Source organism: Felis catus, chromosome D3 (genome assembly GCF_018350175.1).
Source record: "Felis catus isolate Fca126 chromosome D3, F.catus_Fca126_mat1.0, whole genome shotgun sequence".
In the NCBI taxonomy this organism is placed as follows: domain Eukaryota; kingdom Metazoa; phylum Chordata; class Mammalia; order Carnivora; family Felidae; genus Felis; species Felis catus.
The window spans coordinates 94,172,770-94,194,507 of record NC_058379.1 but is presented as its reverse complement, the minus strand read 5'-3'; the positions used below and the strand labels follow the sequence as shown (position 1 = coordinate 94,194,507).

Genomic DNA, 21,738 nt, shown 5'->3' with positions numbered 1-21,738 from the left:
CAGTTAACTATTAGCTCAATTAAGTAACGTTTCCTGATTCTGAATGAAGTTGTATAAAACACTTAAACTGAACTTTGCCACAAAACTTGTGTGTTTGGGAAAAGAAAGCCTCCTGGCATAGCAACAAAGCCACAGTCAGGGGCGTGGCATGCGAATCCAGCTCCAAGGTGTCTGAGGGGCCCAATCTGGAAACAAGAGCTCCCCTCGGTGGGGGCACGCACACCACTGCTGAGCCCAGGGCGCTACACAGGCCCCTGCTCCCCGGATACCAGGGGCGGCTCCCACCTCTACCTGCGTGCCCAGGACACACATCTGGACCCTACCTGGCCACAGTGCTGGCCCGGGACGGCCCAGATCCGGGACCAGGGCCCGGCGTTCTGCAGCAACAGACTGCATCATCGCAAACCAACGGCAGAACCGAGGGAAAAGTCAGTCCACAGAAAATACCAGAAACAGCACTAACGATGCCACAACACGAGGACCAAGTGTGGGTCTCCCAAGCTGGCTGGGAGAACGTGTGCTCGCACCCGACAAGGACAGGACGCGTGGCCATCCTGTGAAGGTCCACCCTGAGCACAACTCACAAGACTGGGCAAAAGACCTGGTGGGACCTGACGAAACAAGGAAAGGCCACCAGGCACAGGGGAAGGTGCTCGACTAGTCATCGAGAAGACACACGTGAGCCACGCCACGGCGCCCCGCTCACCTGCAACCGGCGGCTTCCTCACAATTACAGACACTTGCCACTACTACGTGCTGACCTAAGAGACACAGAAACGTCCATCCACACAAAAACGTGTACACACGTTCACAACAGCTTCACTCAGAGCAACCGAGAATCAGAAAGACAGACAAACGTCTGTGAGAAGGTGAGCAAATGAAACGTAGCGTATTCGTATAATGACCCCACTTACCAAGAAAAAAGGAACCACTCACACCGAAACAACGTGAATCTCGAAAACAGTGCTGAGCAAAAGCAGCCAGGTGCCAACACAACGTTCTAGGTGTGAAACTGCAGAAATCTAACAAGGAAAACTTGGGGCACCCGGTTGGCTGGGTCGGAAGAGCATCCAACTCCTGACCTCAGGGTCACGAGTTCAAGTCCCACGTTGGGTGTAGAGATATAGAACTTAAAAAAAAAAAAAAAAAAAGATGGGTGGTGGGAAGGGTGAGGACGGGGCGGGCCTCTGGGTAAATCCTGCCGCACCAAAGCTTTCGTTAAAAGTCTTAACAAAGAACCAATGCAGACACCACCAAACCCTAACACGTCAACACAGGCTGCAGGGCTGAGTCCCAGCCGAACTCCGCATGCACAGAACCTCGGGCGAGGACGGAAGCGGCTCAGTGCCCACCCCAAGGAGAAGTCCAGGCTCTAGCATGAGGCCCGTGGGGCGAGGCGAGCACGGCCCAGCCACGCCTGCTCTCAGAAGCGGAGAGACCAGCAAATGTGTAATAAATCCCAATGCTGGGAACACAGTTTATGTATTTTCTTTAAAAATCTATTTTTCGTCCTTTGTAATTATGACAAAATCGACATTGTACAAACCCTTTAACTGAAATGTAATACACGGGAAAAGCGCAAGGACATCAAGGCATACGGCTCAATGACATGTCACAAAGGGACTGTGCCTGTGGACATCCCCCTGACGTTTAAGGAGACGAACCCCAGGAAACTTCGAGCCCCTCCTGCCCACTCCCTGCCCAAAGACAGGCACTATTGACTTCCGTCACCACAGACCAGTCGCACATGTCCCTGCCCGTCCCACAGACAGAATCACAGGGACCACGGCCTCACCTGGGGCTCTGCGTTCACCCCTCCACGGCTGAATCAGAGCGAGGCACCTACAAGAAACCCCAACACCAGCACCCGCACACCTCTGGCGGACACGCGTTTCCGTGGGCCCCCCCGCGGGAGCTCTGGGTCACAGGATGTGCGTGCACGGCTTCCACGGGACCACGGGGTGGCAGGGCCGCAGCCCCGTGATTCCTCCACGCTCGGTGTGGTCACCGTTTAATGTCAACTGCTGCGGGGGAAGGGCACGTGCCGTACCTCCCTGTGGTTTCCGTTCCCGCTTTCTTCCCGACACCAGTGACATCGGGGCCTACCGGCAGTGACGGCAACGAAGCCAAGTGCCCCTCGGGGCTCGGCCTGGACAGAGCTGGTGCCGCTCTGCTTCCTGACACCGCAAAGTACGCGCTGCGACCACCGCCGGCCGCTACCACTTCCCACCACCCGCGACGCCTCCATGCATGCAGCCCACACGGCACACACGTACGCTGAGGGTACGAGACTCCAAGTTTCACCCACAAACCCCAACTTCAAATCTGCGTGTCTATCCAGATTACTTTGCCACTGGCTGACTTCAACTCTCTACAAACAGACATAAGGGTCTCAAAACCACTGCACTGACTTCCGCAAGAGCCAGCCAACAATGACCGTGATGACTGTGCACTCGGCTAGCCACCTGCCCCCCTCAGAGACCCCTTGGTCGGGCCCCTGCTTGCTTCTAACTACAGTGACAGCGAGCCAGGCAGAAGCCTAACTCTGCCCCCGGCACAGGAAGGGCACAGAGGACAGACGCGGGGCCTCCACCGCGAATACCCAGCAGCAGCATCTCTGGAGAAAGAACCGCTCCAGGATGCTTTGAGCACTGTCTGCGCCTCCCTCCTTCCAATCACTTTTTCTAGAAAGGAGCCCATGGAGCCAGGTAGGACCTCGCTGGCGAGAGAGGGACAAGCCTGGGATGGTGAGAGCAGAGGTACTTCCTTCCACCACAACTCAACCGGACATGCACGCGTGAGCTCCCTGCTGCACTCTCCCCGGCAAACGCCTAACCTATGCTCTCCTAGGTTCTCTAAAGCTGGCACTGGTCACTTCACTCCTCCGTCTCCTTTTGTCGCTAGGAAAAGCCCCTACCTGTCAAGGTTATTGTTTGTATAAGGTTTTCAGTGTTGCTTGTATAATGAATAACAAAGATAAAAATGTCCGACTAGACTTGTTTTCCTCTGTGGCTCTAAAAAGTACCTAGTCCTGCAGTGAATAACAGCTACCTAATTATAATCATAAGTGCTACTTACTGGGGGTTTTGTAAACTTTTTAAAAGTGTGACGTATCTTAATGACCACCAGGTAACACCACACAGATACAAATACATACACACATATATTTACACACAGGTTTTAGACCTCATAATTAACAGTACTTAAAGTAAGGGAAATTATACAAAACGGTTACAGAAGTAACCTCTGGTGTAAAGTAACTGCAGATGGTCAGATCCAGGGAGGGAGGCAGCTTTGCCTGCATCAACTTTGTAAGACAAGAAACAGAGACTTGGTGTCCTGGTGAGAGATACAGTGGTAAGCAGTTAAAATTTAAAGCCTGAAGAGTGGTTCCTTCTGAGGAGTCTGGCCGGGACAGAGGCATGGGAGCCTCACTTTTCATTTGTACCCGCCAAGGGTTGCTTCCTTTAACTGTACACATCATCTGAATCTCTCAAAATTAAATATAAAATCTTACTCATATAAAAGCTCATTATGGAAAGTCACTTAGCCTTACCTCAGCTAGAGCCGCATTTCCTTTGTCCTGAAGAAACACTATCGGCGGCACGTTCCTCAGGGTCTGCTGGGACATCAAAATGTGCCTGGAGAGAGACAAGGCACACTGTGTGTTGCAGGTGACACTTAGCGGACAGAAAAATATACAGTAACCTCACGGAGAGGTAAGACAGAAGATTTGCTTATCACGTTACTCAAAACACCAACACGTCAGCCCACGAAAGTCTTCCGCAGGCAACCGCCACATCACAAAAGGGATACAAAACACATCGGGGCGCCTGGGTGGCTCAGTCGGTTAAGCGTCCGACTTTGGCCCAGGTCATGATCTTGCGGTCCGTGAGTTTGAGCCCCGCATCGGGCTCTGTGCTGACAGCTCAGAGCCTGGAGCCTGTTTCAGATTCTGTGTCTCCCTCTCTCTCTGACCCTCCCCCGTTCATGCTCTGTCTCCCTCTGTCTCAAAAATAAATAAACGTTAAAAAAAAAATTAAAAAAACAAAAACAAAACCAAAAACACATCATCACAACTATTTTTAGCTGCCTAAATGCAACTCTTGAGATCCTAACGAATAACCTGATCTTCGCTTAGACGCCTCCCGGGCAGCACCGTGGCAGTGGGCCGCGTGGTCTGGGCACCGACAACCCGCCTCGGCTTTGTTCCAGTGGACATCCACTGGCACCAAGGCCACACAAGTGCACCGAGGTCCTCAGCCATTCTCAGGCACATGTCATTCTCTGCATCGGTCACTGATACAAGCAGACTAAGGTGAACTGGCTGCAGCCAGTCCGCGGCAAAAACACTGGTGAGCACAGCCTCTCTGCACACAGCGACAGCAGGTCCTGGCCCGTGATTACAGGAGAGCCTCTACACCAAACCTCAGGTGAGCAGAAGAGCTGCGGAAAGGGACGGTCTGTTCGGCTGGATTTTCGGATTACCCAAAAACTCATCAGAAAGCAATGCTGTTAGTACAACACTTGTCAGAAATCTTTTTCTTGTTTCTGTTAACAAGAGAAAAATGAAATTAACTGAGCACTCCTTGATACAATTAATACTCTCCTCTAAAGAGACTCCTAGGGCCTCCTGGGAATGATGTCAGCTGAGCTGAAGCAGACGGTATGTGCAAACCCTAGTTCCACATAGGATTCCATCCCCCTCTCCTAAAAGTGAAGTGTGAGGTACAAGGGAGAGGCGAGAGGAACAGAGAGAGGAAGGAAGCGGGAAGGAGGGAATCCAGTTCTGAGTGCTGCTTGGTTAGGTTTCTGCATTTCTTAAGACTGGGGAGAAAACACAGTAACTCCTTTCCTAGCACCCACCTCGGTAGTTCTCAACTTTTTAGTCTCAAGACCTCTTTATACTCTTAAAACTTACTGAGCACACCCAAGAGCTTTCGTTGATGAGTGTTGTATCTATCTGTATCTACTACACTATAAATTAAAAGTGAGAATTTGAAAAACAGACATTCGTTCATTCAAGATAACAAACCTATTAAATGTTTACGTGGGATTTTTAATGAAAAATAACTAAACCATTGAAGATAATTATTCCCAAAAAAATGATTGAGAAACGTGGCCTTGTTTACATAGTCACAAATCTCTCTAATGCCCAGCTTAATGGGAGACATTCTCCCCAATGCACCCAAGCTGCTCTGTTATTCTGGCTGGACTAGAAGATCCGGCCTCACACTGCCCTGTAACTGGAAAAGGAGCAAATGAACACCACTCCAGAAAAGAATGGATCTTCTCCAACACTCCACAAAAACTCAACAAAGGATAGTGTTAAAGTTAGTTGCAGCGTGGAATCTGAAACCAGATCAATGAGTGTCACTGTCATATTAAAATCCACTGGTGTATCTTGACCTCGAACGGCTCTTTCCCTATGCTTGGGTTTGTAACTTCAGGCGTTAGTCATTTGGAAAACACTGGCTCACCAAATTACCCAGATTTGCAGAATGTTGATACACTGAACAGTATGACACTGCATTTGTCAACATGACCAACGTTCTCATCGAGAGTCTTTAAGTATCAGAAAGCTACCAAAATCACGGTGGTGGATACAGGTTTTCTAAAATCAATATTCACTTGAAAGCTTGAATTTTATCACTGGCAACAAGTATAGTCAGTTGTTTTCCCTGAAGGGACAGGTTCACTTTGCTCATTTTAGAGAAAATATGTCAAATACCCAAATCTGAAAAAACCACAGCTTGTGGTTCACTTGTCATTTCCAGTGAACAGTGTCTATTTCAGCTCACAATCAGCTGTGTGTTTCCCAGACAACCACATCAGCACAGGTTATTTTAGGCTTCCTTCCCACCACACAGAACGTTACAACGACAGGTACCCAAGAGTTAGGATTTAATAAAATTAGTAACTTTTGCTTATTCATCATGGATAGTTTTGTTTTTTTTTTTTTTTTTAATGTTTATCTATTTTTGAGACAGAGAGAGAGCATGAACAGGGGAGGGGCAGAGAGAGAGAGACACAGAATCCGAAGCAGGCTGCAGGCTGTCAGCACAGAGCCCGACGCTCACAGACCGTGAGATCATGACCTGAGCCGAAGTCAGAGGCTCAACCGAATGAGCCACCCAGGCGCCCCATCACAGATATCCTTAAACCGAAGTGGCATTGTGTTTTACTGGGAGCACATGGCATGAAGCTACAATGACCACAGGGACACCTGGGTGTCAGCAGTCCCCAGAAGTCTGGGGCCACACTGTGAGAACTGCTGTCCAAGATGACGTCTCACGTGCAGATGTAAACTACATCTTGAAATTTAAGAAAATGCGTCCAAAATTTTCCTTCAAAGCAAAAAACGTAATGCAACAAGAGGGAAACACAAGGTGCGTGCGGAAGCGGACACGAAGAGCGCGGTCACCTCATGTGCGCGGCGCTCCTCCGCAGGACGGCTTCTGTGTGGGCGTTCTGCTCGGCCGAGACGGTCGTCCTCCAGTACACACGGCAGGCCGAGAAGTCTGAAGTCAGAGACACCTGAGTCCCACCCACCCCAGCCTCAAGTCACTGTCCGCTTCCGTGGGCTTCCGCGGACCACAGGCCGCGGCTGAAGACCAGCTCATCGGCAGTCTTCAGCTCCAGGCACCCACCACCCAGAAGCAGGCGCTCCCGCGGGCACCGCGACAGGCCACCATCTCCGGCCACACACTCACAAGGGGTGAAGCTGGGCCCGGAATCCAAACCCTCATCGTCCCTGACCCCAAGCCCACAGCGCACATCAGAACCGCCGGAACTACCACTTATTTTCCCATTTCCCTCCAGCTCAGCTCACTCTAGGGACAGGGAGACTGCAGGGAGGCACCTGCTGTCTTCTCACCAAGACAAACGCACACGCGTCCACCCATCGTGCTTCCTGGGCATCTGACAACGCCCTCAGTGCTTGCACACCACACACACATGTGCACACGTACCCTCCGTCTTCACAACTCGAATGGTCCCACTTAGCATCACTACAGAACTTCAAAGACCCTGAGTCTAGCACGGCGTCTTCTTTCTAACCACTAGACGCAGGCCTGCGGGCCTCACCCCGATTCCTCCCACCCGGGCCCAGTCTACCTTGGAGAGCTGCACATTCAGGTCACAGATCTCCTGGCTCACTTCAGGGGTGCACAGCAGATCAGTCAGCGCTTTGTAGAGGAGGCCGTTCAGGGCCCTCAGGCGCACCTGGTCGTCCTTCCTGGTTTTCTTTGAGGTGGTCTTCGTTAGGAATTCCAACTGGGACGGCTTGTACATCTCCATCAAGAAGAACAGACAGAAAGGCCAACGTTACAACTGTATGTTAAACTTGTCCTAATCTACAAAAAGGGAGCTGGGAAGGACTTAGCACCTTGAAAAACAAAAACCAACGTTACCCTCAACCATCTCAGCTTGATTCATTAAGATACAATTTACAGACCTGGATCCTTCATAGATTTTACCTAGCGCCCCTCCAAAATTAAAAGTACTGTCAGTATGTATTTTTTCCTCCCCCAAAATCTCATTGAAACATAATCCACATACCATAAAATTCTCCCTCTCTAAAGATACACAATTCAGTGGTTTTTAACACACAATGCAATTTTTCTAACAAGAACCATTTATTATATCAACTTTTACAGCACATCTACACGTGTCATGCACACACACCAAAAACCACTGTTAGTATTTGATAACAGAGACAACATTCCAGAAAACTTTAATATGACTTTTTTTTTTTTTTTTTAAGTCAAAATTCACTCTACCAGTGTATCTAGTCCCAGCCTTCAGACCTTGTGCATTCAAACTTGGAAATGGAAGGACGGCCAGGCTGGAGTTTTGCCGACTTCTGGAACCTCACGCCCACCAGAGTCTACAGCAGCTGCTACTCTGGACTTACCAAGTGAGAGCCCAAGGAAGGACCTTCATACCAAAACTTCTTTCTGTGGGGAGAAAGTAAGAACTATACCACTGAAGGCAAATGAAAGAAAAAAATATTATACACACCAACTCAATACTATGATACAAAAATTCTTTTTTTATATTTTTTTAATGTTTATATATTTTTGAGAGAGAGAAAGAGACAGAGCACAAGCGTTGGAGGGGCAGAGAAAGAGGGAGACACAGAATCAGAAGCAGCTCCAGGCTCTGAGCTGTCAGCACAGTGCCCAACATGGGGCTCAAACCCACGAACCATGAGATCATGACCTGAGCTGAGGTCAGATGCTTAATCGACCGAGCCACCCAGGCGCCCCAATACCAAAATTCTTTTTAAGGGGCTAAACTTGGGCACAGAAATTATGTCACTGGGATGCTAAGGAATTTAGAATCTAATCAACAAGGGTTGTAGGGGAGATAAGACAGTTTTCATTCAACCTTCTGATGTTTACTTAAGGTCCACTTCCAATCCCGAAGGTGCAGAAAGAGAATCTTAAAAGAATGCCTGCCAAGCTGCACTGACCCCCGTACCACACTTGAGAAAGCAGTTTCCCAGGGCCGCGCGGCCATGCACGTGCTGGGGTTGGACGAGTAACAGGGTGGTGGAGGGGAGGCCGGCCACCTGCTGCAGGGGGAGGTTACAGATAAGCGAGGAAAGGGCGCCAGATGAGCCATGTGGACATCAGTATGGGCTCGTCTCTCTGTGTACCAACACGGTGGTCACGTATAGAAACGTTTACAGGCAAGCGTATATACAGAGTTAAAGTTAACGTACGTTCTCCTTTGTCAGCTGAAAAAGTCTAACAGACAGGCCAGCTCTCAAACCATCGTTTCTGATGGCGTTCTGCAATAACAGCAACCAGAGCCCCTTGGAGCAACGGCTGATTCCTGGGCCCAGAAAGGATGTGCCAGGAAAAAAGTGCACAAAAGAAAACTTTTTTTTTTAAACCCACCACAAAACCCACAATGATGAGTGTGTCTAAATGAAAGAGCTAAAACAATCTGAGCAAAATAAAGTAGTATTAGTTAACACCTGTTAAGTCCACACTGACATAAATCAGTAAACGCAGGACAAGAAACTCTCTTGTGGCATCTCTCACAGAATTCCAAGCAATTCAAGAGTATGACTCCCCCTCCTGAGGTGTGGGTTGCACACGGTGAGGTCCCCCTAAAGAAAATAATATGGGGGGGACACCTGGGTGACTCGGTTGAACGTCTGACTTCAGCTCAGGTCATGATCTCACGGTTTGTGAGTTCGAGCCCCACGTCGGGTTCTGCTCTCAGCCTGGAGCCTGCTTTGGATCCTCTGCCTGCCCCCCTCAGAAATGAACAAACACTGAAAAAAAACAATAGTATGGAATGCGGGGTAGGTCTTTCCTTCTACGGTCTTCCGCCCAAGAACCCACAATGCCAACATAATCGTTAGAAGAAAAAAAATCACACAAATCCAAAGAGAAGAGCAGAAAATATCTAGAAATATGTAGAAAATATCTAACCGTAACTCCTTGAACCCATCAAGGTCACAAAACAGACAGTCAAGAGCAGTGGCTAAATGTAATGGGGTCCTTGGATAGGCTCCTGGGACAGAAAAAGGGTGTTTTTACTAAGGAAACTGAGGGGCACCCAGATGGCTCAGTCGGTTCAGCACCCAACTTTGGTTCAGGTCACGATCTTGCGGTTCATGGGTTCGAGCCCCGCGTCGGGTTCTGTGCTGCTGGCTCGGAGCCTGGAGCCTGCTTCCGATTCTGTGTCTCCCCCTCTCTCTGCCCCTCCCCCGCTCATGCTCGCTCTCTCTCTCTCTCTCTCTCTCTCTCTCAAAAATAAACATTACAAAATTAAAAACAAAAAAGTTAACTGGAACAAGGCATATGCTTCAGTTAATAATCACGTATCAGTACTGGCTCCTTAAGGTGACAAATGTGCCCCGCTAACATGTTAACGTAAGAGACGTGGGGTGTGGTTACGCGGGAACTAACTGTACTCTGCCAAGTTTTCTGAAAATGTTTTTAAAAATTAATCTATTAAAATAAAACAAGCACACAACCCTATCTACCACAGTCAGAACTGAAAGTGTGCGACGAAAACCAACACACTGTATTCTACTTCTCTCACGGTAAGAAAACTATCCTCAAATTAGGCCAACAAAGGTAGCACTAACATGGGAAGAAAACGCGCGCGCTTTCTTCCTTCCCTCTGATGAATCTACAAGAACCACCAGAAATGTCCGCACCACTTTGCTTCGTACGTTCCTGACGTATCGTCAGGTTATGACCTCCACTACGGAAGCGGGCTGAGTGGGGACACGAGCAAATGCTAACCAGTGAGTGCGACTGCCTGCGAGTCTTCCGTAAGCATCGGTCTAACGGGCAGACCGCAGCGAGGGAGGGCCCCAGGGCAAGGCCTGTGCGTGAAGCCCCGCCCCGTGGACCCATCTCCGTGGGCACCAACCCCCGCCCCACTGACCCATCCCCGTGGGCACCGACTCCGCCCCGTCGGCCCCCCCCCGCCCCCTACCCACCCCAGGGATTCCCCCCTCCCCCCGTAGACATTGCCCCCTGCCCCCTGACTCGAGAGCGTCGCCTCGGCTGCATGGGCACCGCCCCCACCCGGGAGCCCCTCACCCAGACTCGGTGCGCATTACTTGGTTTTCGAAGCAAACTTCTTGAGTAGGTTCTTGCCACACGGGACTGGCGAGCTGTGCACGCCTCGGACACCGCCCGGAAGGAGAGCCGCTTGCCGTCCGCCGAGCGGCGCCCGAAACCTCTCGCGAAGCCCCCACACTCGGAGGGCCGAAGCCCACATGGCTGCCGGGAGAGCGCCGGGGCGGGGCGACGTGGGGCGGGGCGACGTGGGGCGGGGCGACGTGGGGCGGGGCGACGTGGGGCGGGGCGACGTGGGGCGCGCGTGGGTCTGAGCGGAAGCGGGCTGAGTGTGGCGAGTTTGGGAACGCGGTGTCACCTGGAGGGGGCGACCCGCTTGTAGAGCGACATTGGGCGGGGCGACGCGCCTCCGGGGACACTAGGGGAGCGTGCATAGCGGGGCGGGGTCTAGAGGCCGGGGAGAGGCGCTGTGAGGCGACGGCCCGCCCCCGAGCGCGGCTGGCGGCGTTCGTGGTGGTGAGCACTGGGGCGGGCCGGGAGCGCGGTTCACGCTCCCTCACGGAGCTGGGGAGGGCGCATCGCAAGGCCCGTGCCCCTTTCCGGCCCGTCGCGTGAGGAAGGCAGGGGGGCGGCTTGAGCGGCCTCGGGCGCCGGCAGTGGAGCCCCTGCCGCCTCGCGGGTCTCCCCTCCGCTCCAGAAAGGAGGCGCGCCCATCCCGGGGCCTGCCCGCAGACCCCGGCTCGGTGCCCCGCGCTCCTGTCGCCCCCACCAGCTGGCCAGCCCCCCATTCCGGGACGCCGTTCCCGCGGAAGCCCCGGAGCTTCGAACAGCACGCGCGCGCGGCACGCAGACGGTGCTCAAAAACCGCCGGTGGAATAACGGAAAGAAACGAGGGGTTCGGGCTCCAAGTGTCACGGGTACTGGGGTCCGAGGAGCTACGAGAGTTTAACGGGACGGAAGGCAGCGTGGCCCACTGGGAAACGCGCAGACCTGGCCCAGGGTTTTCATCCAAGACCGAGTATTTGCAGGCTGCCGGGACCTCAGACAGGGAATTCTCTGTGCTTCATTATGAAAACGGGGGGCTTCGCTCAGAGCGGCCTGGAGGCTGCGGCGGGAATGGAAGAGAAGCGCCTGCCAAGTTCTCAACAAATGTTACCGCTGTTCTTAAGGCTTTTCGCCCAAAAGAGTATTAATCTGCATGATGGGCTTTAACGTAGATACACAAAACTAGATTTTTTTTTTCCATTTAATCTGCCACGTGTCATGCCACGGAATTATCCCAGTTAAGTCGCACTTCATTAGGAATGGGAAGGCCATGGAGAGAAGCCAGGATGCTTGCAACCAAATTTTCCATCATCTGTCGCCTGGCTTGATGAGTAGCACTCCCAGCGTGAGGTGTCAGAGTGACGTTCTCCAACTTCAATAAAGGATGATCTCTGAAATGCAGATTAATTGATGAAAACTATTCCACATTGTCTGCTCTAATTCCATACTCTGGGTTTCTAGCCCCACGCTGAGAAGGGGCCTTATGGCATATTCTAAATTATACCTAGGTATGACCACCACTCATCTAACCCCACTATGGGGGGCCCAGCATTTTTTGGGTGCAAAACATGTATCCTAATGGCACCCCGGCCATTAACACACAATAGCACAACATATGTGGTGGTTTAGACAACACTGGTCCACAAAAATGAAAAGGCTCCCGGGGATATGGGTGCTAGTCTAGGCATCATGCGATAAGCTGAATGTGCCTTTAGTGAGTGGTGGCATTCAGAGGGAAAATATTTATGACCTAGAATTAGATGAGAGGGAGTTCTCTCCCAGGAAGAAGGGAGAGGATGGGAGTCAGCCTGGGAAAATAAGGAAGTGTCAGTGAAGTGATCCACCAGACTGAAACGATGGAAAACGCTAGAAACCAGCATGATGAAAGGGCAGTCACCTGCCCAAACAGGACCTCTTGACTTTTAATACAAAGGCCAAAGCAGACAGGCAGCAGTAACCCTTAATCGTACCTGAGGCTCAAGGAGCACACCTCTGGGACTTCCCCCCCCCAAACCTGTGGAAGTTCTTTGGGGCACTTGTAATTTATACCAACACTCTGTCCTTGCCCCCAGAATTGATTGAAATTAAGATACAGCCTAGAACACAGCAAGGATAGGAGCTATTCTGAAAAAAAAAAACAAAAAACCACTTCTGTCCTCCTAATAGGAAGGTGGGCCCTACTATAACAGCACATATTGGAAACCAGTCTCAGGATGACACAGTGAATTGAGACAGGGTGACTGGTTTTGTCTCTCAACTGACTTGGAACTCAGAAATAACTGAATCATGGCCAATTGTAACAACACCTGTCCATAATATGAGGTGTATAGGCAAGAGCCAACTCTGTTAAGAAGGCGTAGCAAATACCTCTGTAACTGTCACTGGTTTGTTACATAATAAAACTGAAAACTAGTGAATGAAGCGAATAAAATCTCATCTTGGCAGACTAGCCAACAGGTGAGCATTAGACTTCTAGGTTTCTAAGTTGACAACTGTCTAAAATGCTCAAGTTTCTTAATTTACATTGAAAAAAATTTCTATTCTACATTAGTGGTTCCCAAACATTTGGTCTTAGGACCTCTTTACACTCTTAAAATTGAGAACCACAAAGAACATTTGTTACGTGGGTTGTATCTATCAACATGCACTATGTTAGAGATTAAAAATAAAAAAATTTTAATACAATAACCTTGAAGCACACATTTCATTAGTTGTCAGAGTGATAATCACATGTCATTAGTCTCTGGAAAACTCCACTGTACGATGTACCGAAACATGAGTGAAAAGGTAAATAACATCTTACAATATTGTGAAAATAATTTTGACTTCACATAATAATAATTTTGACCCCTTGAAAGGGTCTCCAGACCATGTTTTGAGAAAGGCTGTTCTAGATAAACTATCGTTTTTCTCAGAAATGTAAGTTCTATGGTCAATCTTGATAAACTTAGATATTAAATTTGGTTGTAATGGCAAACATTCAGACGGTGATTTGTTTACCAGACAAATCAAAGCTGGAGGAATCAAACCTGGGAATCGCTAGCTTAACGAATGGCAGAATCAAGACTGTAGTCCTAATGGGCTGGATCAATGGGTCAAAACACAAGCAAATGGCATTAAATGCACAGAAGTGTAAAGCTCCACACATGTACTTAAAGAACAATTCCCAGAATAATTTAAGTTCTTGCTGACTAAAAACGTAATGAACTAAGGGTGCAATGAGGCTGCCGATACAACTTCTGAGCAAGTTTCCCGCGTGGTCAGGCCACAATGTGGACACTATGCTCCGTTCCTGAGAGCACATTTTCAAAGGCCCTTTAAAACTGCAGTGCCAGAAGGCAACAATAATGACCAGGTGTCTGGAAATGCTATCATTTAGGCTGTGATTGAAGGATATTTAGGGGGGAATAAAATTAAGAAGAAACAGGGGCGCCAGGGTGGCTCAGTCAGTTAGCCATCTGACTTCAGCTCAGCTCATGATCTCACACACGATTCATGGGTATGAGCCCCATGCTGGGCTCTGTGCTGACAGCCTGGAGTCTGCTGCATATTTTGGGTCTCCCTCTCTCTCTGCCCCTTCCCTGCTCACAGTCTGTTTCTCTCTCTCTCAAAAATAAAGAAACGTTAAAAAAAATGGTTTTTAAAGTAAGATGAAACACAGTGGTTGTCTTAAAACACAGAAGGTTTGTAAGAGAGGAGAATGATCAGGGGCAAACGAGTCAGTGGGTAAGGGAAGGACTATTTTGGTTTGATCTGAGCAAGAATATTCTGTACAGTCTCCATCCATGGGGACTGCTGCCTGCGGGCCTGGAGCTCCCTGTCCATGGAGGTGTTGAAACAGACATCTGATGATCTGCAGGACTGGACAGGCCACCAGAGGCCTTCTCAGGCCCCTGCATGGCCAAGACTCGACTACAGGTCTGTGACAACACATCTGAAAAAGCCCAAAGCAGTGACTATTTGAGGACACCCTACGTGGACCAGGAGGAATGACCGTTGGGGACTGCCCTGCATGGACCAGGAGGAATGACCACTGAGGACAGCCCTACGTGGACCAGAGGATGTAGATTCTGTCCAGCTTTCTTACCTGGGCAGGGGCTCCGGGTGCGTCACGTCCAGTGCTGCTCCTTTAATAACCCCAGTCTGAAGAGCCTGCACCAGGGCGTCCTGATCGACTAACAGACCTGCGTCAACAAGACAGTTCCTCTGGAGTCGCTACCATTAAGAGTACATGGGATAGATGCTTTGGTCACATTAGCCGCTATTCCAAACACATCCTGATCTTGTCAAAGGTCTGACAAAGAGCACGTGAGTGTCATTCTGCCAGTTCATCATCAGACATTGTGAGCCCACCACATACTAGGAAGCGCACTCAGGCCTTCACCGAATCCTCCACTAACCTGGCGAAGTCAATATTCATTTTATACTTGAGGAAACTGAGGCCCTTAGGTTACAAACACCCAAAGTCACACAGCTTCTAACATATAGACTCAGATCTGAGCCCAGGTTTGTTTGACCTCAAGCCGGGCCCGTCTCATTTTATTACACCACCTCCCAGCACCACCTAGGAGTTCAGGCTGAGGACACAGCCCCCAGATAGCTGTATATGCACACGAAAAAACTAAGCCACAAGCACGATCCTGTAACTGTCATTTCAAATACAGAAAAGCAGGACATGTTTGAGTAGAAGCTGAGAAGAAAGCCCTTTCCTTCCAGCAGAGCCCTGCAAGGGGCCCAAAGACTGCCTCCTTTCTGCTGACGGGCTGGGAGCGGCCGGCCCGCTGGTCGGGGCACAGCCCTGGTATGCTGGTGCTGCTGGGGGAGAAGCCCAGTCCCAGAGGCTTTCCTGGGGCGTTTGCTTCTCCAGAATCTGTAGTGTGCTCGCCAGCCTCTGACATTCCTGAAGGTACCTAATACGCACTGGTCCTTCCTGCTCACCTAGATGGCCTGAATTTTCAGAGAACTCTGAAGCATATTATCTCGGTCCCATGAGGGTTTTTGGTCTTTCAACAATTGTTTTAGAGTTCTTGGACCCGGTTCCAAAGTTGGGGTAGGGAGGGTCCCCCCCACACAAGCTCAGGCAGTTCTCGGGACACCTGCAGGGTGCCTGCGAATTCTGACACTGTCCACCCGGAGGCAGCATCAGATCCTGCGCAGTAAGGGCTCAGTCCTGTAAGATGCCCCCACCCCGACTTCGGACACCGGTCGGAAGTCCCAGGCTGTTTGTTACTCGTGTTTCTGACCAACTGGCAATTTGCTGCCGCGGCTCACAGAACTCAGGGGAACACTGCCGCTCACCTGGTGGCTCAGGGAGGTGACAAAGGCTAAGAATCAACCGCCAGAGGAAGAGATCATAGGGACAGGTCTGGGGAAAGGCTGTGGGGCTTCCATCCCTCCCCGCACAGCACTCTTCCCAATCTCCAGAAGCTTGTGAACCCGGTCCTTTGGCATTTTTACCGAGGCTTCTTTGTATAGCCACAGTTGATTAGATCTTTGGCCATTGGCTGATTCAGCCTCCAGCCCCTCCCCTCTCCACAGAGGTCGGGGGTGGGGCTGGAAGGGCCAACCTTCTGATCACATGGTTGGTCGTCCTGGCAACAGCCCCGCCCTTGAGTGGGGTCCAGCCGTCTCCATTAACGAAAGACACCTTTATCACTCTCAACACTTAGTCAATTTGGTGAGGAAAGAGCCAGGAATTATGGATGAAAACCACAACTGAATGACCAAATATGTATTTCTTACAAATTACACTATCTCATGTGGCAAGCATTGTTTTCCTTGTTTTACAGATGATACACGGGTGGCTGTTGTTAGTCGTATGTACTCTGGCCCCCCACCCCACAAAGGTGAGTGGCCTGGATGTCTGATGTCAGCACTGATCCTCTACTCTTTATAAATGTCACACCAGCCCACAATATTTGGTATCAGCACAGGGCCAACTCCCTCTTGCCTGTAAACACAAAGCACTGCATAAATGCCAAATAACCAAACTAACACTGTTATTTATTTTTTAAAGTAAAGTATCAGAGGGGCGCCTGGGTGGATCAGTTGGTTAAGCGTCCAACTCTTTTTTTTTTTTTTAATTCATTTATTTTTGGGACAGAGAGAGACAGAGCATGAACGGGGGAGGGGCAGAGAGAGAGGGAGACAGAATCGGAAACAGGCTCCAGGCTCCGAGCCATCAGCCCAGAGCCTGACGCGGGGCTCGAACTCACGGACCGCGAGATCGTGACCTGGCTGAAGTCGGAAGCGTCCAACTCTTGATTTCAGCTCAGGTCATGATTTCTCAGTTCCTGAGTTCCAGCCCCGAGTCGGGCTCTGTGCTTGTGCTAACAGTGTGGAGCCGTTTGGGTTTCTCTCTCTCCCTCTCTCTCTCTCCCTGTCCCTCCCCTGCTTATGTGTTCTTGCTCTCGCTCTCTCTAAAAATAAATAAACTTAAAACCAAAAAGTGAAGGGGTACCTGGGTGACTCAGTTGGTTAAGCATCTGACTATTGGTTTTGGCTCAGGCCACACTGGGCTTCACGCTGACAGTGCAAAGCCTGCTTGGGGTTTTCTCTCTCCCTCTCTCTGCCCCTCCCCGCCTCGTTCTCACACTTAAAAGAAATTTTTTTTAAGTGAAGGCTCAGAAAATGTATCCCCATAAATTTTGCTTAATCACACCTAGAAGACCAAACTGTGATGCCCCAAAGTAGATGCCCTAATTGGGATGTGAAAACCCCGTACTGTGCTATTCTCATCCTTTTTGTTACTAATTTGAGGCTCGAAATGATGTGAAAACAAAAATCAGAAATATTTCTAAATAGAAACTCCCTTGAGCTCATCATCCGCCAGTGCGCACGGACTCTCTGGACCCACAGCTGTCCAGGAGAAAGTCGAGCTGGGCCGACTTTGCAGACTTTGCAGCCCCTCGGGCCTCCGCACAGACCGTGGTGCAGGCAAGTACCTCTGCCGATGTTGACGAGAATGGCAGTGGGCTTCATCAGATTCAGCTCCCTCTTCCCAATCAGCCTCTGGGTCTGGGGCGTCAGGCTCACGGCCAACAGCACAAAGTCCGATCGCTGAAGCAGGTCATCCAGACTCTCACAGTAAGTTGCCCCAACAGCCTCCTCCTCCTCTAATTTCCTATGAAGGGGACAAGGAAGAAACACCATGTTCTCCAGTCAGGAATTCATCACGGCACCTCAGGAAGGAGTTTCTGAGGGGAGCCAAAGACTGGGCCTGTTGCTGCTGGGTCCAGGATCCTCCCCCACCATGGAAACACTGGGGGCCCCTCGGGACCTCTGAGGCGAGGCCTCTGGGTCTGCAGAATTGCACCCCACATTGAAGCTCCTTGCGGCCAGGAGCTTCTTCTCATTTGAGCCCCCAGAGACAGGTGTGAGCCTGACTGTGCATCGGACATGCGCTCAGCAATGACAGGACATTACTGGCAGGAAGTGGGTCCCACTCCCAAGTAAGAGCAGGAGTGTGTACTTCTGTGACCACAGAGCATTGCTGAGTGCAGCAAACACATCACAGTCTCTAGAAAACAAACAAAACAGGAGAGGGCCTTGGAACGTTGCCTATGAAACGCAAAGCAAAGACCCAAGGGTCCGATGCAGGCAGGATTTGTTTAACTCCTGCTCTGGCCATCCCAAACAACTGATTATTCAACAGAAATTCCAAGAACCCGGAGGCCACAGCATGCCGGGTAACCTCCACTGCTATGCAAATATGGAATACATATATGGAATACAAAACACATGTTTGGGTCAGGGGACAGCCCAAAGGAAAGATGAATACGTTGCCCACACCACACACCTTGTCCTGGGAGAACCCTGGCCTCTGTGCCTGCGTGTTCATCACAAGGAAAGTCGTCACATCTACCTAAGTCCCTCCACTGCCCATGGTGCAAACAGTGACTGAAAAATGGGCACAGTTCTAATGCACAATCTCTCAGCTCCCCATACATCCATAAACTGCTCACCAGCCGGAAATGTGTTCCATGTGCAGTGGGAAGCCAGTAAAGGTTGTAAACAATGGCCATCATCTGGCTGGTTTGCAAGGAGAGTGGGAGGTTCAAGAGCAGATGTGAGCAGACTGTTAGGAGAATATGTATTTCAGGTGAGAAAGGACGGGGCCTGAGCCCAGTGGCATCGATGAGGTGAGAGAGAACAGGCAGGTCTGAAGGCTGTTTGGAGACAGAATCAGTAAGACCGGGTGTCAGGCTAAGGGAGGAAGTGCACACAAAGGAACCAAATTGCTCAGTGGGTATGGAAAGCTTCCTTGAAAAAAAAACACTTTAGAAATTAAAAAAAAAACAAAAAACAAAGCTGTGAGTTAAAATCTCTTTTTTGGTGAAAATTTTCAATAAAAAAGTCACAGCCACATTCCTAGGTAATCATAAAAATATCACAATTTTTGTGACAATCAGTCTTTTTTTTTTTCTTTTTCTTTTTCTTGACAATCAGTCCTATTTTTTGGAGAGAAAGAGTAGGAGAGTCTTATGAAAAACAGAGGGCTCCTATATCCCAGCCATTTTAAGGCAGTGATGGTATACGTTCTGCTCAGTTAATTTCAAGTCCATTTTCCGAATGTTTACCTGCGTTTCCTATTGTGATACAGAATCTTCATTTCGAATGCTCTGGCCCTCTGAGCAATCTTATAGCCAATGCTGCCCATGCCGATGATTCCCAGAGTGGCCCCTGTAACTTCTTGACCCATCCAGTTTGCAGAAAAGTTCTCTGTATCCGGTGCAATAGCCAACCTATGACCTAAAATATACAAGGGACAGAGTGGTCAGAGCGGATGTCACCAGACACAGAAATCCACAACCTTACTGGGGCAGAGTAGTGAGTTAGAGGGTGCCTGCGGCAGACACAGCCCTCATGCAGCTCTTGACAGAAGACAAGGGTTTCTGCAAGGGGTGAAGGAAAGGGACAAAGACAGTTTCCTCATAACAAAACCAGAGCGTCCTGGTGCAAAGCTTTGAAATACCAACTTCTTTTACATTACGGCAGGATTTCTCGTTAAAACTTGCTGGTGTTGGTATGTTGGTGTGTGTGCATGTGCGTGAACCCGCAACCAGAATCCGAACCAGAGCCTGATTCCTGTCTCCTCTTTCCTCAAGCCTCTTCGTCAAAGCTTCATCTTCCTCTTCGCTCAGAGCTCCATCAGGAGGACTGGGGGACTGAGGGGTGTTGAACTGCTGCCCTGCCTTTCCTGGGGATATTCCCAGAGATGTCCCCTGTGTGGAGAGGTCAGGTTCTGCCTATTCACTCGTGGGTCTTTAACCAAGAGTAGCATGCTGACTGACCAAAGAATCACCCCAAGGGCATTTCTATAGTAATTTCGTTGTTGAAATTACTCCACACACACGTTTACTGCCTGTGAATGAGAGGAATCTGGTGGGGGAGAAAATGGCCGATATGTGCTGGGAAGCTGGGCTCAGGCACTAAGTACGCTGCAAACGACTGAAAGTGACTCCAGTTCTCAAGTGCAACAAAGTCCTGGAAGAAATCAGGGCCCAGGAAAGACCTGTAGTTTGAAGATAACATTATGTAATCATCTGCATTAAGTATCTGTCATCTGCTGTCTTTGGAAAACCAGCATCTCCAAGGACTGGGTACCTTCCACGACTCTGCGAGCTGCGGCCAGCAGTAAGGCCATCCCCATGTCTGCTGTGGGACTGGAAACCGCCTGTGGTGTGTTGGCCACCTTCACACCACAGCTGGCAATGAGCTTCAGGTCCAGGTGATCTAGACCTGCTCCTGCACTGGCAATTATCTTCAAGGAGGGCAGACTCTGCAGGAGCTCCTGGGTAACGGCTGGCTTTCCGCCCCAGATGTATACAGCTTGGACCTTTGGACCGAATCGTGTGTTATTTTCCAAAAATTCTTGCAGAGTAATGAGAGTAAAGTGTTTCTGCAGATCTCCAATGTGATCCTCACATATACCATGAGGTCCTTCCAATCCAGACACCAAAACGCCAGGTAAGTCCTGATCCCCCATGGCCTGCAGGAAGAGAAGCACAATTTCTGCTGTCAAAGACAGTCTTTAAGAGACAATCAATATGCTCCTCTGTTGCTCTTTTAAGGTTCTGAGCACCAATTTCCAAGTCCCCCACCCGCAACTCCAAGCAGTTCTCAGGATCCCAGCAGCGTGTCCCAGAATTCAATTCAATTCTGACACTATCTACCAGAGACACCATCACATCCTACGGGTTAAGGACTCTGTCCTATAAGATGCCCCCCCCCCCGCCCCCCAGCGTGGGACTCTGTCCTATAAGATGCCCCCTCCCAGCCCCCACCTTCAGACTCTAGTCACAGGTACCAGGTACCTGTGCCTGTGACCAACCAGCAGCCGATTCTGCAGAATCCTTCGATTCTGTTAACTTGTTCGAGAGCCTCACAGAGCTCAGGGGAAGGCTGACCTGTGCTTACCGGTTCCTTAAAGATACAAAGAGTGTGTAGCAACACGCAGATGGGAGAGATCCACAGAGCGAGGTGCCCAACTCGAGTTTCTGTCCTCATGGAGCCTGGGGTCCGGCCCACCGGCACACGGAAGAGTTCGGGTGCCGAAGTGTGGCCGTCTCCAGAAAAGGCTTTTATAGAGGCTTCTTTGTATCCCCACCATTTATTAAATCATTGGCCATTGGCCGATTCAGCCTCTAGCCCCTCCCCTCTCCAGGAGGTCGGGGGTGGGGCCGGAAGTTTCCATTGGTTGATTCAGCCTTCAGCCCCTCCCCTCTATGCAGGCGTCAGGGGTGGGTCTGGAAGTTCCCATTGGCCAATTCAGCCTCCAGCCCCTCCCCTCTCCGCAGGGGTGGGGGGGTTGTGCCGGAAGTTCCAACCCTCTGATCACCTGCTTGGTCGTCCTGGCAATAGCCCCGCCCTTGAGTGGGGTCCAGAAGTCTCCTTCATTAAGACATCCTTGTCACCTTTCTGGCTCTGAAGTGTTCCCAGGAACTATGGATGAAGACCAAATATATCTGAGAAGTAGTTTGGTCCTCTGAAGGATGAAATATGTATTTCTCATAAATCATTATATTGCAGTTACTCTAGATTTTCTAAATTACATCAACACTGGGATCCATTTTATTTCCTGGACAAGTCCCTAAAAAACCTGAAGGACAATAGACCCACCCCTCTGAAGTTACCAATG

General features: G+C 50.0%; 2 protein-coding genes across 16 annotated transcripts in view; both read right to left on the bottom strand.

Moving 5' to 3' along the window:
- The window catches only part of RBFA (ribosome binding factor A), a 50,086-nt gene extending 39,301 nt beyond the window's left edge, over positions 1–10,785 (bottom strand). For all 3 annotated transcript variants that reach the window (XM_023242142.2, XM_023242143.2, XM_023242141.2), the window contains exons 1-5: positions 10,595–10,785; positions 7,916–7,958; positions 7,117–7,293; positions 6,425–6,537; positions 3,557–3,641 (exon numbers count right to left, since the gene is read on the bottom strand). In XM_023242142.2, the coding sequence (XP_023097910.1) occupies positions 3,557–3,641; positions 6,425–6,537; positions 7,117–7,293; positions 7,916–7,958; positions 10,595–10,755 (579 nt within the window). In that variant the 5' untranslated portion in view covers positions 10,756–10,785. The remainder of the gene's footprint in view (positions 1–3,556; positions 3,642–6,424; positions 6,538–7,116; positions 7,294–7,915; positions 7,959–10,594) is intronic.
- Positions 10,786–11,781: 996 nt separating this feature from the next.
- LOC102902085 (probable 2-ketogluconate reductase) overlaps positions 11,782–21,738 on the bottom strand; it is a 24,673-nt gene continuing 14,716 nt past the window's right edge. For 5 of the 13 annotated variants that reach the window (XM_011288115.4, XM_045041315.1, XM_019815481.3 and 2 more), the window contains 6 exons: positions 21,439–21,542; positions 20,205–20,589; positions 19,178–19,349; positions 17,543–17,721; positions 14,686–14,782; positions 11,782–11,989 (listed from right to left, as the gene is read on the bottom strand). In XM_011288115.4, coding sequence (XP_011286417.3) covers positions 11,815–11,989; positions 14,686–14,782; positions 17,543–17,721; positions 19,178–19,349; positions 20,205–20,586 — 1,005 coding nt within the window. In that variant the 5' untranslated portion in view covers positions 20,587–20,589; positions 21,439–21,542 and the 3' untranslated portion in view covers positions 11,782–11,814. Of the gene's footprint in view, positions 11,990–14,685; positions 14,783–16,314; positions 16,549–17,542; positions 17,722–19,177; positions 19,350–20,204; positions 20,590–21,007; positions 21,396–21,438; positions 21,543–21,738 lie in introns of those variants that run through there. The other 8 variants (XM_019815486.3, XM_045041311.1, XM_019815485.3 and 5 more) reach the window with 4 other exon arrangements.